The following is a 19,269-nucleotide window of genomic DNA, read 5'->3' as shown; positions in this document are numbered from 1 at the left end:
CTGGCTGTCTCTCTCTCTGTCAAATAAATAAATAAAATCTTAAAAAAAAAAAAAGATGTAGCTGAGCTGAATGTGGTAAAAATTAAGTATAATAGCTTCTCAGAACTGCTGTAGTTCTGGTTTCCCTATGCTTCACTTATATTCCTTGCACCAAACCCCAGTTTCCTCTCAACAGCCCAGTTTGCTCTGTCCGAAGAGGCACTTCTACCCCAAGCCTGGGTGGAAAGTGGGTAAGGTGGTCTTTACTTCCTTGCGCCCCCTGCCACCCCGTGTTTATGGCTCTTTTTGTTTTAAGGGGCTTACTATTAATTGGCACACAAAAGCAGACAGCAGGTAGCAAAAATAATGACTACCAGGGCTTGTACAGCATTGTAAGAGTAATGCCTGATATCTGATGTTAGCTATCTCCCATCTCAATTACTTACGATTGTACTTATAAGCTGTGGCATGTAACCCTTTTTAAAATTGTGGTAAAATATACACAGCATAAAATTTACCATCTTAGCCATTTTAACGTGTACAGCTCAGTAGCATTAAGTGTGGTCACATCGTTGTGCGACCCACAGCCACCATCCATCTCCAGAAGTTTTCAACCTCCCAAAGTTTCTGTTCCCGCTACATACTGTCTCCCATTCCCCCTCTCCCCCCAGCCTCTGGGAACCTCTGTTTTACTTTCTGTCTTTATGAATTTGGCTATTCTACGTACCTTATGTAAGTAGAATCGTAACATTTGTCCTTTATGTCTGGCTTATTTCACTTACGATAATATCCTCAAGGTTCATCCACGTTGTAACGTGCATTAGAATTTTGTTCCCTTTGGGGGCTGAAGAATATTCTACCTTAAACTTTTTGGACCTCAGTTGCCCCCCTCTGTCAAATGGGATCAGTAGCCCATTCTTCAGAGCTTGCTGTGAGGACTTAACGAGACCATGAACAGTGGTGGACAGAGCCCAGCACAGTGCTTTGACTTAAGATACCTGTTTAGTTTCCTTCTTTCCCTTTCTAATTTATAGATTTCACGAGGACCAGGTACAAGAAATACACCGTTCTCGTTTCCCTAGTTCCTTATGTCACACAACAGTGAGTGCACAATAATGATCATGTGTAGTCGAATTGGAGAATCTCCAGGTTTAGTAAATTAGAAATCTTCTGCCAGGTCCCAGCATTATAATAGTGGTTTGTTTCACACCTTTCTGCTCCTCCTCCTGCCCCTACCTATAAGTCAATATCGTAGAGATAATGATAGCCGACCTCCATTACTCAGGAAGACAAAGTTGATGTGATACACCACGGGATTCAGATCTCTAACAGCTTAGGTAAGAAAGAATGTTTGAGCAGTTATCTCATAAATTCAGATGGTGAGGACAGGCTGAGAGAATCAAGCCACAAGTTTTCAGTTATCTTAATTTGTGATCGTCTTTTGGCCTAAGTCAATTAGAGTTAATCACTGTGGAGTTAATTACCGTATCACTCCTTGCTGTTACCAGTATGTTCTGTGGTCTTTCCATTAGAATGGCAAATGAATACTTACGTTGACAGTGAAGCTGGGTCACTAAGGAGGCAAATCAGATGAAGAATCTTGACTGGTGTTGATTCCGGTAGAAATATAAAGCCTTCCAGGAACTTTCCGGAATGGATGTCAAGCGGCAGGAATTAAACTAAGAACTGACTCTGTGACAAGCAGTTTAACTTCTTTCAGATTGATTTTCCCCATTGGTAAAGTTACTGTGAAAGAATTTACTTCACATTCTCTTTTGAGTCTTAAAACATGGTTTACCCCCAAACCTCTCTTTCTAGAGCTCCCTCAAAATAGTAATATAATACAGAAATAATCTGCCTTGAGAATTTCTTTTTTCAATTCATTTTTTCAATTTTCATTTCAATATAAATGAATGACTCCACCCTCAATTCATACTTGGGGTATATTCAGGGAGAAACGTCAAGGTTTTTGAAATCCTATATTTGGTTAAATGAATCTTACCTACCTCGACTGAGATAGTAGTAAATGTCTAAGTTTATGTAGAAATCAATGTCAAGTTTATTTTTTTTTTTTGTCTTAAGAAAAATTAGGTTGGGAAGTTTGCAAATATTTTATTAGGCACCAAAAATAATATAGTTTTCCCATTTGTTGAAAGTAAAGGTTTCATCTTTGTTAAAGAGCCAGCTTCTGAATGTTTTGAAATCAATACACTATGTATTTCAGGAAGCCCAACCCCTTAACTGATGGAAAATACAGGAATGCTATACCTGGAGATATTATGGGTTTGGCTCCAGACTACCCATAAATATCACAGAAAAGCAAATATCACAATAAAGGAAGTCAAATGAAGTCTTGGGTTTCTAAGTGCATATAAAACTTACGTTTACACTGTACAGTGGTCTGTTAAGTGTGCGATAGCATTATGTCTAAAAAATCAATGTACACACTTAATTTTAATTTTAAAATACTTGATTTCTAAAAAATGCTAACCATCATCTGAGCTTCCGGTGAGTCGTAGTCTTTTTGCCGGTGGAGGGTCTGGCCTCGACGTGGATGGCTGCTGGCTGAGCAGGGCGGTGGGTGCTGAAGGTGGGGTGCCTGTGGCAAGTCCTTAAAGTAAGACAACAGCGAAGTTGGCCCCATTAATTGGCCCTTCTTTTCCTGAACGATTTCTCTGTAGCACGTGATGCTGTTTGATAGCATTTTATCTGTTCTAGAACTTCTTTGGAATATTGGAGTCAGTCCCCTCAAACCTTGCTGCTGCTTTGTCAAGTTTATGTCATACTCTCAATCTTTTGTCATCGTTTCAACAATCTTCACAGCATCTTCACTGGGAGTGGAGTCCTTCTCAAGAACCCACTTTCTTTCTTTCTTTCTTTCTTTCTTTTTTTTTTTTTTGGCTTTTTTAAAAATTATGTTGTGTTGGTCAACATTAGCGTTTGATGGCATGTTCCCTGATTCATTGTTTGCGTCTAACACCCAGGGCTCATTGCAATAAGTTCCCCACTTTGCTCGTCCACGAGAAGGAACTCCTCACCTGTTCAAGTCTGGTCATGAGATCACAGCAGTTCAGTCCCATCCTCAGGCTCTGCTTCTAATTCTGGGTCCCTGGCTGTTCCCATCTCATCTGTAGCGCGCAGCCGTATTAGCCCCTAAGAAGAGAGTCAGCCCGTCCCTTGAATCTTCGAAGCCGTGCGTTGACTTCTCTCTCTAGCCATGAAAGCTGTGGATGGCATCTTCTTCCCACACCAGGCTGGTTGGCCTGCGCGGGCAATCTGTTGGTCAGTGTAACCACCTTCATTAGTTACCCTAGACAGATCTTCTGGATAACTGCCTGCTTCACCTCGCGCTTGGATGGTATGGACACGGCTTCTTTCCTTGAAGCTCATGAAACAACATCTGTTAGTATCACACTTTTCTCCTGCAGCTTCTCACCTCTCTCAGCCTTCACAGAATTGAAGAGAGTCAGGACCTTGTTCTGGATGAGGCTTTGGCTTAAGGGACTGTTGTGGCTGGTTAGACCTTCTCTCCGACCACTGAAACTTTCTCCATATCAGCAGGAAGGCTGTTTTGCTTTCTTATCATTCATGAATTTTTCCTTTGCGTTCACAGCTGGGCTCACTGGCACAACAGGCCTAGCTCGCTCAGTTTGATCACGTCAAGCTTTTGATTTAGAGAGAGAGATGTGTGACTCTTCCTTCCACTCAAATACTTTAATGCCCTTGCAGGGTTATTCACTGGCCTAATTTCTACATTGCTGTGTCTCAGGGAATAGGGAGAGGGAGAGAGACAGGGGAACTGCCAGTCGGTAGAGCAGTCAGAACACACATTTACTGATTAAATTCACCATCTTACGTGGGTGTGGCTCATGGCACCCCAAAACAATTACAGTAGTAACACCAAAAATCACTGATGACACATCGCCATGACAAATATAACAATAATGAAGACGTCTGGAATATTGCGAGGATTTTACCAAGATGTGACCCGGAGACATGAAGTGAGCCAATCCTGTCGGAAAATGTGCTGATTGACTTGCTTGAAGCAAGATTGCCAAAGAAATGCAATAAAGCGAGGTTTAATAAAATGAGGTATACCTCTGTTCTAAAACTGGAGACCAAAATAATGTGTAGGTCTTCCAGAATTGGAGGTTTGTCTAAAAATAAAGAAAGGGCAAAACATAATGTTGTACAAATATCCTATCTTGCCTTTCCTTCCCAGGATCCCCTACTTAAGGGGTCCCACAGGGCCTCCCAAAGGATGGAGCGTCTTAGCAATTAAACAGCGGTTGCTTTGGAGACAGCTATGGCGGTGCAAGACCCCTGGTCATGGGCAGGGCAGGTGGGGACGCAGAAGGGGCTCAGAGCTCTAGACCCACTCTGCACATAACGATGAAATAAAAACACGACATTCCTATTTTTGCTGTCTTGCCTTTCTGCCCCAATATACATTATGAGTCTTTTGCATTACAGACACATTGTAAGAAAGCTAAGTGTGAATTAATGAAATTTCAGAATAAACAGTTCAATTGTTTTAATTCTAGTTTATCAATTTGGGGGGCAGGTAAAGTAATTAAATAGTTAAAAATTGGTTGTCAGGGGGCGTCTGGGTGGCTCAGCCGTTAGGCGTCTGCCTTCGGCTCAGGTCATGATCCCAGGGTCCTGGGATCGAGTCCCGCATCGGGCTCCCTGCTTGGCGGGAAGCCTGCTCCTTCCTCTCCCACTCCCCTTGCTTGTGTTCCCTCTCTTGCTGTCTCTCTCTGTCAAATAAATAAATAAAATATTTAAAAAAATAGGTTGTCAGGTGCAGCCACCTTTAAAAATAGAAACGGGTTGGCCCTGGTATAGTGGAGTGAGCCTTACATGCTAAATCCTTTCTGGCAGTAAATCCCATGTGAGATGTTTAACCTCTGTACCCAGTTCTTTCATCTGTGAAGTAGGGATGATGATTTCCACTTTGTAGACCTGCTTTGGGTGGTTTTTTTAGATGAATGTAAAGCACACAGTAGGTGCTCAATCAATGGTAGCCAATCATACTATTTCTAACTTGCATTTCCATTGTAAATATCTGTAACTTCCACACTGAAACATATCCACTTAAGACTCAAAATAGTTTTGGGGCGCCTGGGTGGCACAGCGGTTAAGCGTCTGCCTTCAGCTCAGGGCGTGATCCCAGTGTTATGGGATCGAGCCCCACCAGGCTCCTCCACTATGAGCCTGCTTCTTCCTCTCCCACTCCCCCTGCTTGTGTTCCCTCTCTCTCTGGCTGTCTCTATCTCTGTCAAATAAATAAATAAAATCTTAAAAAAAAAAAAAAGACTCAAAATAGTTTTAGCAATTAGCAAACATTCAGCAAAATATGTGCTCCAGAGATAACTTTCAGTCCATCACTTCCTTGTGAAATTTGACACATATTCCAAATTAATCCGGGATGAGGGGCAGACTGAATTCATGAGGTTTTCTGTTTATCGTAGTGATGGAATCAGTTTTACTTACCTGAGGGGAGAATGGTAACCTGCCTTGAAGCTATATGCAAACCATCTGAAAAATATGTAACCCTCTTAATATGGGTCTGGAGATGACTTCTCCTTTTCCCATAATGAGGAGGCTTGACATGCTGGTTCCCAGTCCTGACCACTGCCTACACACAGCATAAGTCACACAAAGTCACTGTCATCTCAGCCAGGAAGGACACACTTGACAAGTGAATGCCAGGAGGGGCACGGGTGGAAACAGTACAGCCAGTGCCCAGATTTCCCCACACGGGTACTCACTCCAGCACCGGCGTGGGTTTCCCTGAAGGGTAGCCCCACCAGGCACAGAACAGCCTTGTCAGAAACCGTGCTCTGCTGGAGTGAGTGTCTGTCATCCTCAATGACAGTGTCTTAAGCGTCTGGAGGTGTATGTTTGCTTTTCTTATGTAACCACAAAATAGCGGTTGGTTTCTCTCTAATCGATAAGGGTGACAGAAGTTGCTGCTGCCTTAATGATGTATGAACTCTAATTCTGAGAATGAACCAGTGAGTTTAGTCAGACCTAGTTCTGACTTCTTCCTCTCGCCTTTTTTCCCAACTCCACCCATCCCCACTTGGTTTTCTCCTTCCTCTGGAGCTGCAAAGAAACCCAAGCGGGGTCAGTGGAAAATGTCAGGAAGCCCGTGCCGTGCTGGCAGTATTTGCAGATGCCTGGGTTCCACCTGTGTGACTTTTTCTTCTTTTCTTTTTAAAAGTAAACACAGCAGGGTAAGTGTGAACCAATTACTGAGCACACAGAAGTACAGGACCGGCTTCAAAGGACAGCAGCGGACGCTGGCTGCCTCCCTGCCAGGCAGTTCGAGAGCTGTGCTCTCCCTGGAAGGAGAGGGCACTTCCTACCCCTGGACTGACTGACTGACTGACTGACTTATTTATTTATTTATTTATTTATTTANAAAAAAAAAAAAAAGACTCAAAATAGTTTTAGCAATTAGCAAACATTCAGCAAAATATGTGCTCCAGAGATAACTTTCAGTCCATCACTTCCTTGTGAAATTTGACACATATTCCAAATTAATCCGGGATGAGGGGCAGACTGAATTCATGAGGTTTTCTGTTTATCGTAGTGATGGAATCAGTTTTACTTACCTGAGGGGAGAATGGTAACCTGCCTTGAAGCTATATGCAAACCATCTGAAAAATATGTAACCCTCTTAATATGGGTCTGGAGATGACTTCTCCTTTTCCCATAATGAGGAGGCTTGACATGCTGGTTCCCAGTCCTGACCACTGCCTACACACAGCATAAGTCACACAAAGTCACTGTCATCTCAGCCAGGAAGGACACACTTGACAAGTGAATGCCAGGAGGGGCACGGGTGGAAACAGTACAGCCAGTGCCCAGATTTCCCCACACGGGTACTCACTCCAGCACCGGCGTGGGTTTCCCTGAAGGGTAGCCCCACCAGGCACAGAACAGCCTTGTCAGAAACCGTGCTCTGCTGGAGTGAGTGTCTGTCATCCTCAATGACAGTGTCTTAAGCGTCTGGAGGTGTATGTTTGCTTTTCTTATGTAACCACAAAATAGCGGTTGGTTTCTCTCTAATCGATAAGGGTGACAGAAGTTGCTGCTGCCTTAATGATGTATGAACTCTAATTCTGAGAATGAACCAGTGAGTTTAGTCAGACCTAGTTCTGACTTCTTCCTCTCGCCTTTTTTCCCAACTCCACCCATCCCCACTTGGTTTTCTCCTTCCTCTGGAGCTGCAAAGAAACCCAAGCGGGGTCAGTGGAAAATGTCAGGAAGCCCGTGCCGTGCTGGCAGTATTTGCAGATGCCTGGGTTCCACCTGTGTGACTTTTTCTTCTTTTCTTTTTAAAAGTAAACACAGCAGGGTAAGTGTGAACCAATTACTGAGCACACAGAAGTACAGGACCGGCTTCAAAGGACAGCAGCGGACGCTGGCTGCCTCCCTGCCAGGCAGTTCGAGAGCTGTGCTCTCCCTGGAAGGAGAGGGCACTTCCTACCCCTGGACTGACTGACTGACTGACTGACTTATTTATTTATTTATTTATTTATTTATTTATTTATTTATTTATTTAAGATTTTATTTATTCGACAGAGATAGAGACAGCCAGCGAGAGAGAGAACACAGCAGGGGGAGTGGGAGAGGAAGAAGCAGGCTCATAGCAGAGGAGCCTGATATGGGGCTCGATGCCATAATGCCGGGATCACGCCCTGAGCCGAAGGCAGACGCTCAACCGCTGTGCCACCCAGGCGCCCCACCCCTGGACTTTTCTTAGAGCTCTGCAGAAGGAACTCTAACATAGGGAAAGGACGGCTTGGTAGTGGGGATTCCTTCTTGCTCTGGGACCGTCTGAACCCAAGTAGAAAAAGAAACCCTTTTTTATAAATTTATTTGGCGGAAACAATGAAGAGAATGTGAACTTGACCTTGAAATACCCTACACCTTATGGATTGTGTGTTTTCCCACTGCGTTCCTAGGAATACCTAAGGAAACTATGATGTCGTGACTGTTGTTACCTCCGTGCTTTTTAGATAAGGAATTTGATGCGCAAAGCAGCCAAGTGACCCAGGGCAGCAAATTCAACTTTAAGCTTATCTGCTGACTTGCTAGTACGTGCCGCTCTGTGCCGTAATCTAACTGCAAAGTGGGTGGCAGAGCATACCTGACAATCCAGCCACTGACTTATGCTCAAATGTTGCTCCTGTCTTGGAACTGTTAGGTCTAAAATCATAGATACCAGTTACTCACATGTCCGCGGTTTCTGTCGGTACTGCTATATCCATATTTTGTTGCTTCCACTAAAATGCAAGTGTTGCAAGGAGGAAATGCCTATAATCCACGCTCAATGAATCTTTATTGTGTGAATGTTATTGCACAGATCATTTATATGTTATTCCTGTAACATCTGAATGCAAGGATGTTTCTCCATATGCATTTACAGAAACCTGTAATTACATTAGAATAGAAGAATGGTGAGCTCAGCTAGCAAGCCTGGAAACCATCCCACACCATAGCGGGGTGGGGCGCAAATAGACTAGAGAGAATAATCTCACTCCTGCGTCTTACAGGCCAAGAAGCTGAGACCCACAGAGATGAAGTGATTTTCCCAGACTTGCCAGTTCCTCACTGAGCTTTGTATTGGCCTCGCATTCTTGGTGCGAACACAAGAACCGGCCACAGTTAGGACCTCGGTCCCTTTGCATAGCCCAGGCTCCTGCCTCTAGCAGAGAATCAAGGAACATGCTGATTGTGTTTGCTTTCGTAGACCTTGAACTTAATATTGCAGAAATGCCCTTGGGCTCAGCATTTTAATAAGTTCATATGGAAATCAGATACTATCCAGTGAGTAGGGGGAAAAAATCATTAGAAATTTTAATATAAATACTTTTTGGAGAAAAGCATAAAGAATAGATATTACTTCACATGGGAAAGAGAAGGCTTGGGAGTGACTTTAATATGTCACATAAATATAAGCAAGATAATTGAAAAGAGAGTCCTAACTAGCAATTTTCTGATCTTCACTTAAAAGGGAGAAATAGGCTTTTAATATAGCAGAAAGTTTTCTGTTTAGTTGTTAAAAAAAAAAAGATTAAAAAGTGATAATCAGCAGAATTCAGCACGGATTTAATAAACTTCATGCCAAACTCACTTAATTTCCATTTTTGTAGGGTTGCCAGACTAGTGAAATACTAGGCTGGCAAGGAAGCATTTTCATTTCAGTGAGATACTTAACCAGAATGTCTTATAATCCTACCGCTCAATATATGGAAATGGCCCAGCAGGGGCCAAGGAGTGACAATCTCAGGATTAGTGGGGGGAATGATACCTGGGGGGTAGATTTCAGTACAGGAGAGAATCTTTAAAAAAAGAAAAAAAAAAGGACCGTCATAGTTAAATGCACATCTGAGGATTCACGGTATTCTCTGGAAAGAACTTTTGATTCTGAGTGCTGAACCCAGAGAGTGTCCACAAGGTCCATATATGTAGCTTTAGACAAGTTCTAACATGTCACTGTCGTTCACTGCTGAGTCCTGGAATTATGGTAAAACAGAGTTTTAGGATAAACAGAGAGGAAACCGGAAGCTCTAATTATCAAAGGCACTAATATTTCTTCCCTCATGCAAACAACCGTGACTTGATGCTTAGCCATGTCACTTTCAAGTATTAAACTAAATTAAAAGTACTTCCTTTACAGGTCATTTGGAAACAGGTCAGTTAAGGGTTGACAGGCAGCCTAGAATCAGATGCAGGGGGTTCGGTCTTGCTCCAACTCAAACTTCAAGCTGCAGAGAAAGACCTGCGTCACCTCAGTGACAGCATTATGACATCCCTGCTAAGCAAGGAAATTCTCAGTTTCCGTGCTGCCTGGGTTCTCTGACAGCAGAAGGAGCCAGTGGGGAGGAGTCTTGGTCTTAAAGAGCCATTCCTCACGCCCTTCCAACCTAGTCAGGCCAACTGTAGATTGAAACCAAGAATTTAATGTTTCCCAATGAAACGGCTTTTCTAAGATGCTTCTCGTCTCTCTGCTAAGACTCATTCCTGTTAGAATGCCATCTTCCTCCAATCAGAATAATCCAGCCTGGCTTTCTTAGTTTATCGCAGGCCCAGCAAAGAAATAGCTGCAGTTGGTATAGACAGGTTGGGCCAGACTGGCCTGCCGATGTCCTGCTGCCCCCAAAGTCAGCCATCCCTGGGCCTTGGTCCTGCGGCCCCAGAGGTCGGATGCCAGTAGGACCTTCTCCCTCGATAAGCTACAGAGTCTAGTCAGCCCAGCAAGATAAGGGGGCATTTCAGCCAGGAACCAAAGGCAGATTCTGGGAGATGCTGGCAGCGGGAGCCATAGTCCCCTTCTTACTGCTCCTGGAGGTGATGTCCCCTTCTTCCTGCTCCCCTTCTGGGGAGAGAAGGTCCAGGGAGCAAGTCTCCCTCCTTCTTCTCTGACTTCCTATTTGCATGAAGGCCAAATGTGCTGTTGCTGTCACTTGTGTTTTATGCCCTCCCATCACCAGGGAGGAAGCACAGAAGGGCCGAGGCCCTGGAGGGGGAAGTGTGGGTCGGGTGGCACCGTGGACGTGGAACCGGGAAAAGGCAGTATTGCTCCTGCTCCCCTGACAGGCTTTGCAAAGACACGGAGTGTGTCTTCATTACTGGGATCGACTCAGGTGAAGGTATCCCTTGAAGACCTTAGAGAAGCATTAGATGGATAATACCTTTTAATCATCATGTCTCTGCGGTGAAGACCAGCTGCAGAGACCGCGGTGGGAACCCAAAGGTTTCTCGACAAAGATGTCCACATAACTCTCTCCGTCGGACGTAATTAAAAATAATTACTTGCAGAACAGAACTGAGCTTATAGGAGATCAAAGACCTGTGTGTCTTTTTTTTTTAATGATTTTTTATTATATTATGTTAGTCACCATACAGTACATCCCCGGATTCCGATGTAAAGTTTGATGCTCCATTAGTTGCGTATAACACCCAGTGTACCATGCAATACGTGCCCTCCTTACCACCCATCACCAGTCTATCCCATTCCCCCACCCCCCCTCCCCTCTGAAGTCCTCAGTTTGTTTCTCATAGTCCATAGTCTCTCATGCTTCATTCCCCCTTCTGATTACCCCCCCTAAAGACCTGTGTGTCTTGCAGAACAGACCCCATAAAGGGGAGAGAATGTTGACGGCAGAGGGCCCTCAGGTTAGCATCATGGCCCTTGAGTTCCAGTTCCCACTCCACCACGATTAACTATGCGACCTTGAGCAAATGTCCTCACCTCTCTGAGTCTATTTCCCTATCTGTAAACTATAGGTAAGAATACCAACTTGAAGGGGTCCCTGGGTGGCTCAGTTGGTGAAGCATCTGCCTTTGGCTCAGGTCATGATCCCGGGGTCCTGGGATTGAGCCCCGCATCAGGCTCCTTTCTCCGCAGGGAACCTGCTTCTCCTTCTCCCTCTGCCCCTCCCTCTGCTTGTGCTTGCTCTTTCTCTGTCAAATAAATAAATAAAACCTTTAAAAAAAAGAATATCAACTTGAATATGTCAAATGGAGGAAAGGTATGCGAAATCATTCAGATTCTGCTATCCCTCATTCTTGTTCATTTCCTTGAGAGGTAAACAGGTACAGATTAATGAAATAGTTTATTGCTTTCCGTTCTTTTTAGAACAAGATGAGGGGCGCCTGGGTGGCACAGCGGTTAAGCGTCTGCCTTCGGCTCGGCGTCATCCCGGCGTTATGGGATCGAGCCCCACGTCAGGCTCCTCCGCTATGAGCCCGCTTCTTCCTCTCCCACTCCCCCTGCTTGTGTTCCCTCTCTCGCTGGGTGTCTCTCTCTGTCGAATAAATAAATAAAAAATCTATATAAAAAAAAAAACCAAGATGAAATGTTGGTTTTAAAAACAAACAGAAGTAAAAGAGAAAAAGACTCCCCCACTTCCCTAGAACCATTCACAAATGCCCCCGGTGAAGAGCCCAGAGTCCTCAGCCCTTCTCCACGTCCACCAGTCCATGCTCCTGGACCCCACACGCCTCAGGACCTGTCTCTCTGTCCCTTAAGTATGACCAGCCTGTTGCAGTGGCAGCCTGACCGGTGCTCACTCCACTCTGAGCTAGGGATGGGAGATGTTGAGAATTAGGGGCAGGGGTATTTTCAAGATATTATAGGTTTTGTTTTGTTTCAAGGCGGAAAAGGCTGTATCCTGGAGCTCAGCCTTTTGCTTCTTGCAGCGGAGAGCATGACAGAGGCACTAAGTATACAATGTATTTCCTTCTGCTTTCTCTCCCAGAGGTCTTCCCCAGGCAAATTTGAATTGCAAATTTTTAAATCTCGGGAAAATATCGGTGCCCAGAAGATGGTTAGGGCTTGTTTTACGCTCTCGGTTGTGGGGACGGGAACATGACATTGATGCCGGATGCCCCATTTGGTTACCATTGTCACATCCTCTTTCTTTTCTTGTGAGCAGGATGGGGAGAATGGGCTGGTCATTCCGAAGGCAGAGAAGAGGAAGGAGCAGAGGGGGAGGGGACTTTGTAGAGCATACGAATAAAACTCTGTTTTGTTATCAGGATAATTATTGTTCAGAAAATGCTTTCAGTTATATTCTTATTTTTTACTAAAGTCTTGTGAAGGGCGGTATTCGTTAGTCCATAGGTTGGGCTGCTGTTACAGAGCTCCAGAATCCCAGTGGCCCAAGCTGGATAACTGACTTCTCTCCCACCTGAGAAGCTGGGCTCCGGTGGCCAAGCACATTGCCAACACGACTGCCAAGGTGCTTTCGTGCCCCCGCCTCCATATTCCAGCCGGTGGCAGGAGGCAGGGAGGCCCAACCTGGAGGCTGCACATCAGCTGGGCTCTCCTGTTTGGTTGGCCACACCCAGCTGCAAGGGTACTGAAGGACTGGATCAGGGAGCAGCTCTCCGTCTCTGAGCCAGTTGGAAGGTTTGTGCCATGGGTGGCCCCGACCTGCAGATGCCCTCTTTTGGAGACCACCATTTGCACATGTTCTTCTTCTTGCCCTCGTCCTCCTTTTTCTCCTCGTTCACCTTCCCTGGCATCACTCCCCACCGCTCTGTGTCCTCTCCCACCCCAGCCAGCGTCTCTGCTGCTGTCTGTCCTCTTTTCCTGCTGCACCTCGGCTCTCCACGCTCAGCATCACCTCCCCATCTCATCTCCCCCCCCCCCCCCGCTACCTCCCCAGCGTCCTTCCCCAGGCCCTTCCTCTCACCCTTGGCCATGAAGCCCCTCAGGGGTCCTGGAGCTAGGGAAGGACCTGATCTCATTGCTCAGTGAAAACGAAGAACTTCTGACCTGGCTGCCCCAGCTACCTTAGGGTACGTTCCTAAAACTCCACGTGGGTGGGTGGGAAGCATTTCCTAGTAAGTCTATCGTAAATCCACTCCAGGTGGTTTCTGAGTATCATTTAGGACGTCAGAAACTGTGCACATGCGGGTTCCGCACTTTTTCTCCGGGAAAAAAATCTATTCTCTGAGCTAAACAAGCTACTTATTAATGGACTTGTGGACCACTACTCTTTCCTAAGTTAGGAATCCCGATTGTAGGAATTGGAATAGCTCCGAAATCAAGAGCTATGGCTTCAGTGTCTTAGTGTCTTCCGTAGGATGCTTGCAGTCAGGTGGTAGTAAATGAAAGAATGACTTGTTAAATTCCCAAACGTGATCAAGGCTAGGGATCTGAAGTGCGCCAGGAGATATCGGGGGCCAGGCCACAGAGGCCTCGCCATGGAAAGGGACAAGCTGTAGACCCCATCACACAAGTTCTGTAACCTTGAAGGAAGTCCTACCTTCCACAGGCATCCGTTTCTCCCTTCTCTGTAATGGGAACCATCCATCCTACTTCACATCATTGTAGGAGTGAAAGATGAGTCAGTATATGAAAAGCAGTTTCCCCTTTTCGGTATACAAGATCATTTTTAAAAGTCAGAATTGTAAAAAAAAAAAAAATTCAGAATTGTAAACTCCTCAAAAGTAACTACTTAAAAATCACCTAAAATTCAGTCCACCCAGTGATGGCATTTTGGTTCAGATTTTTTTCCACTAAGATTTATGTGTGTAAATTTATTAATTTTTAAGTGAGCTTTTATTATATATATTATATATGTGATATAAATACTATGGTTAGTATATCCCCTTTTTAGCTTACTATATCCTGTAAATATCTTTATTTTAGTGAATAACAATCTACTGGTTGTAAAATATTCCACTGTATTTTCCATAATGTATTTTCCATAACTATTATGGCCAGATCTGTTTCCAAATTTATGCTTTATAAAGGTAATAAAGTTATACATTGTATATTACAAACTATTCCTGATAAACTGCATGTTGGGGGGAGGGTAATAACTAGATCATAAATAGCCCATGTCGGGTTTTGCTATAAAATTGGTTTACACTACAGAATAATTTTTTTTCCTATTTTCTCAGCATTTTGGATTTCGGAATTGCGGAGAGGGGATTATGAAGCTGGCTAATTTACATTTCTTTTATTTCTAGTGCAGTTGACCTTTTTCATATTTTATTCACCCTTCATAATATTTATTTTGTAAAATGTCTGCTCTCAAAATTTGCCAGTTTTTTAAATTAGGCAAATACTATTTCATGATTAGGTTTGTCCCTTTTTATTGATGTTCAGTAGCTTTTCATATATTTGTCAAATATTTTGCCACATACTTTACAATTGTGTCTCCCAATTTGTGATTTTTCTTTTTTCTTTGTTTTTTTTTAAAGATTTTATTTATTTATTTGACAGAGATAGAGACAGCCAGCGAGAGAGGGAACACAAGCAGGGGGAGTGGGAGAGGAAGAAGCAGGCCCACAGCAGAGGAGCCCCATGTGGGGCTCGACCCCCCGATACCGGGATGACGCCCTGAGCCGAAGGCAGACGCCTAACCGCTGTGCCACCCAGGCGCCCCCCAATTTGTGGTTTTTCTTATGCTTTGTTAATGTTTACCACACATACATTTTTAGGTAACATAGTATAGACATGTATTCCTTTCTGGAGCCGGTCGGTGTTAATATATTTGAGACGTCCTCCCTAATTCCAAAGGACGTCATTATTAATCTACATATCTAGTACTTGTAGTAGTGGAGAGGTTTTATCTCCACATTAATATCAGCAACCGATCTGAATTTTATTTTGATGTTAGCTTTAATATAGGTTTTAGCAAATGGCCACAGCCCCATTGATGAAGCAGCCCTTCCTTCCCCACGGCCTTCAAATGCCATCTTTATTGTACACAACACTTTTGTAAATATTTGGATCTGTTTCAGAACATTCTATTTTATTCTGACAATCTGCCCACCTCTTCTGCTGCCAGCACCACACAATTTCTATTATTATACCTTTATTTTTTTATTTTAATATCTATTAGGGCTGGGGAGGAAGGAGGGCTGAATAGGCTGGTCATAGGACTTTTAGGACAGCGAGAGTATTCTGTGTGATACTGTAATGATGGAGACTTCTCATCATACCTTTATCCAAATGCAATGAATGCACAACACCGAGAATGGACCCTAAAGTAAGCTATGGACTTGGGGTGATGATGGTGTGTCACTGTGGGTTCATGGATCGTAATCTGATGGGGGGTGTTGATAGTGGGGGAGACTGGGGGGGGAAAGGGGTGTGTGGGAAATCTCTGCACCTTCTCCTGAATTTTGCTATAAATCTAAAACTGCTCTAAGAGGTGAAGTCTATAAAAAAAACCCAGAAACCCAAAACTAGACATTGGTTCTGAAATTAAAGAGCTTACATTCAAGTGTTGTGTGTATTTGGGGGGTGAATACAAAAAAGATAAATAGAAAATTAGAGCAGATTGCAATTTAGCAAGTATTGTGATACAAATGGTGCTACAGAACAGCGCTTCTCAAGGTCGGTGATAAAGAACCAATTTTCAAAAACAAAAGAAGTTTCCAGGACCTATTAGCACTAGCAACCTCTTTATTACCTTCATTTTTGAAGAGCCATTTGTAAGCTGTCAGGTACTCTATGCATATTACTTGTTATTTGCCACTAATCTGTAACGGATTCCTTGTTAGAATGAAGATACTTATTCACCCCTCCTACCTTCTACTCTGGAGAACAATGAAATTGCAGTTGCGAAATGCGGTGGTGTCCTTTAAAGAGATTGTTGTCTCACAAGAACCGCTGAAGCACATTGCAGACAATGGCTCTGATCACAAAATAATCTTAAGAGCTCGCTAAACATTCACCAAGTGAAGTCAGAGCTTGGCATTTGCAAGAGCTGTATCCCATAATCAAATGCTTCTTTTTCTTTTTACCATTTTTTTCCTTCAAAGAGGCAAAGTTTTTAGTCTCCTCACGTTGTGTGTGTACATGGTGAGTGCAGGAAGCCCCTCGGGGATGTGCATGGTGAGCAGTGGGCCCCCTCCGGCCACGAACGGGGTGCCTGGCTGCTGTGCCTGAGGCTGCGGCCGGTCAGGATTCACAGCATCACCCACATCTCACATAAATCTGAGCGGGCCCAGGGGCTCACATCAGGTGGGTTACACAGACAGTCTTTTGGAGCGAGCAGTACTCAGACTTTGTGCCTCCACTACGTGAGTATAAATCCAGCCATTCGTCCCGTTCACGTCCCTCCCTGAATGATGCCCACAGCGGTAGAACCCAGGCACGGCGGAGAGAGAAATGGAGACTCAGCGGACCTGGGTCCCAGTAACACTTCTTCCGCTAATTAGACAGGTACCTTTGATCTCTTGCCTGAACTTCTCTGAGCCTTAATCCCCTCATAGCTTATGAGAGAGGACAGACCACTCGAAGACTAAGAGCCCTTTCAGCTTTCAAAAAGAAAAAAAGAACAGATCAACTAATTTGTTCTCTGATTTATTCATTCATAATTGATTTATCCATTTACTTATTCAAAAGGCATTTATTGTGATCGTGTTGCATATCACTTACTGTGCTACTCGTGGTCCCCAGATGGGAAGGCGGTATGGATGAGAGTGACCCATCGCCCCAGGCCTGTGCACTCCCTTCTTTCTGTGGGGCTGGAATTCACAAACTGTGGGGAGGTGATGAGAGACGGTGAGGGATGAATGAGGGAAATCCTCTGGGCTTCACCACATTTAACGCATTTGGTCAGAACAGGGTTCCTCAACCTTAGCATTGTTGATGCATTTGTAGGGGGCGGGGGGAGGCTGTCCTATGCATTAGAGGTTGTTTAACTCTGTCTCTGGCCCCAACCCACCTGATGAGAGTCACACCCCCTTTCTGACACTTGTGACAACCAAAGAGGTCTCCAGACATGGCCAAACGTCCCCTGGAGGCAGATCGCCCTGGTTGAGAACCAGTTATTTATTTATTTATTTATTCATTTTTTAAAAAAGATTTTATTTATTTATTTATTTGACAGAGATAGAGACAGCCAGCGAGAGAGGGAGCACAAGCAGGGGGAGTGGGAGAGGAAGAAGCAGGCTCATAGCGGAGGAGCCTGATGTGGGGCTCGATCCCATAACGCCGGGATCACGCCCTGAGCTGAAGGCAGACGCTTAACCGCTGTGCCACCCAGGTGCCCCAAGAACCAGTTATTTAGAACCACCTTAGTGCCCAGCACTGTCCTAGATGCTGGGCACGTCACAATGCAAAGGATACGGGCCTGGCCTCTCAGCATCCGTGCTAGTGCACTCTTTCTCGACCTTCTGTGTGCACCTCGCACGTGGAGGGCCGCAGATGGCCGAGCCCCGCCCACAGAGCTGCTAATTCCAGTGAGTCTGGCTGGGGCTGGGCATTGGCTTTTCTAGCGTCTCCCCATTGGTGCTGGCGCTCAGAGAGAAGCACTGAGCTAGTGGGTTCCCATCTTGCCGGCTAGGGGGTTGTCCACCGCCCTTGTGGTCGACGATACAGATGTTCTCTTTGCACGCAGTACAACGGGTGTTCTCTGGGAATCAGAGTCATCTGTGGCTTTTAAAGGGAGAAAATGGACCCCAAATGGGTTACCAAGCCTACAATAAATCTGACATGTCTCAGGAAGAAAAACAAATAGAAGATGTCGTAACCCAGAACAATGACAAATGCTGGTCAATTTTATAAATTAATTTTGACTTCATTCTGAATGAACAGATTAATAGGTCAGTGAATGTTCTAGTGTGGGAACCTAAATGGTGTCTAATTTCACAGTTTCCATGGATTCTCGGCTGTAATCACAAACATGATTTTACAACCCACTCATTTCTAAATTGGGAGGACATTTCTCTGTGCAACAAGATGTGGGTGACTCCCCTAGACCCAAGCGCACACAGATCGATCCAAGATCATCTGACCCCAGTCTGCCTTTTCCTTTTCTTCTCCTGGTCTCCATCCCTGGTCCATCCCATCCCCTCTCTGCCTCACTCTTCATGTGACAGGCAGTAACTCAGATCAGCATTGCCAGTCGAGGCTCACGCGAGGAGGATTCCCCATAGGTTATTCTGCACAAAACTCTCAGTTCATCTGGGGACTGAGCATTGCTATTTCCGTTCGCTGTGGTGATACTACCAAATACTGTATTTTCTTTGAAAAGCGTCACACCCCCTCAAGAGGAAGTGGGGTGTGGTCTCAGAGCAGCACTGGGAGGCCAAGGGTGTTTTGCTAGTGGTGTACCCAGGAGGGAGAGCCTGTGTTGCCATTTCTTGTTTTCTCTGTCTCTGACGCAAAGTCCGCAGTACCTGGCCACATCACTTTATTAACAGGATCAAAGGGCGAGAAAGGAGAGCCCAGCCTCTCAAAACCTCCTTCTTGTACCCAGCACAGTGCTTCATATACGGCAGGTAGCCTTAGCAGATGCTTACTGAGCGATGGCAGAAAATGGATGTGCATGTGGCTTCTTTCCCTAGCCAGTAGTTTGGGTGTGTAACATAGTCCCCTGAGCAAGTTAGCATCATTGGCGACTAATTTTCATCAGGGAGGATTTAGGAATCTCTGGGAAAGTCCTAAGTGATTCCACCAAACAGTATTATGAGCATTTCCCATAAATTAGTTCATTTCATCCCCATGACAACCCCAGGAAGTACATCTATTATTTTCCCCATGTTACAGATACGGCAACATAGACGCAAAGAAACGCGGTCATTTGTCTCCGACTCTGCAGTTGTAAAAGCCGGATTTTCTTCCGTGGCAGTGGCATTTCCACACCGGTGAGCTCAGCCGTGCGTCTCCATCCGCTGCGTCTCCTGCCATGCAAGGGCCAAGCGGAGTGGGCTCCAGCTTCACCTTCTCAGTCAAGCGGCTCCTTGGCCAGGGTGCCCTGGGCCCTGGTGCTGACTTGACACCTCTGGCTGAGGTGG

General features: G+C 44.9%; 1 protein-coding gene across 6 annotated transcripts in view; it reads left to right on the top strand.

Moving 5' to 3' along the window:
* The window catches only part of PRKCQ (protein kinase C theta), a 200,702-nt gene that overhangs the window by 31,961 nt on the left and 149,472 nt on the right, over positions 1-19,269 (top strand). For 2 of the 6 annotated variants that reach the window (XM_034644268.1, XM_034644276.1), the window contains exon 1: positions 18,962-19,119. The exons of 2 other annotated variants lie outside the window; for them this stretch is intronic. In XM_034644268.1, the coding sequence (XP_034500159.1) occupies positions 18,977-19,119 (143 nt within the window). In that variant the 5' untranslated portion in view covers positions 18,962-18,976. Of the gene's footprint in view, positions 1-12,888; positions 12,914-18,961; positions 19,120-19,269 lie in introns of those variants that run through there. 2 more of the 6 variants (XM_034644277.1, XM_034644274.1) reach the window with 2 other exon arrangements.

Source organism: Ailuropoda melanoleuca, chromosome 15, assembly GCF_002007445.2.
Source record: "Ailuropoda melanoleuca isolate Jingjing chromosome 15, ASM200744v2, whole genome shotgun sequence".
Classification (NCBI taxonomy): Eukaryota; Metazoa; Chordata; class Mammalia; order Carnivora; family Ursidae; genus Ailuropoda; species Ailuropoda melanoleuca.
The sequence above is the reverse complement of the archived record's forward strand: the minus strand, read 5'-3'. Positions and strand labels throughout refer to the sequence as shown.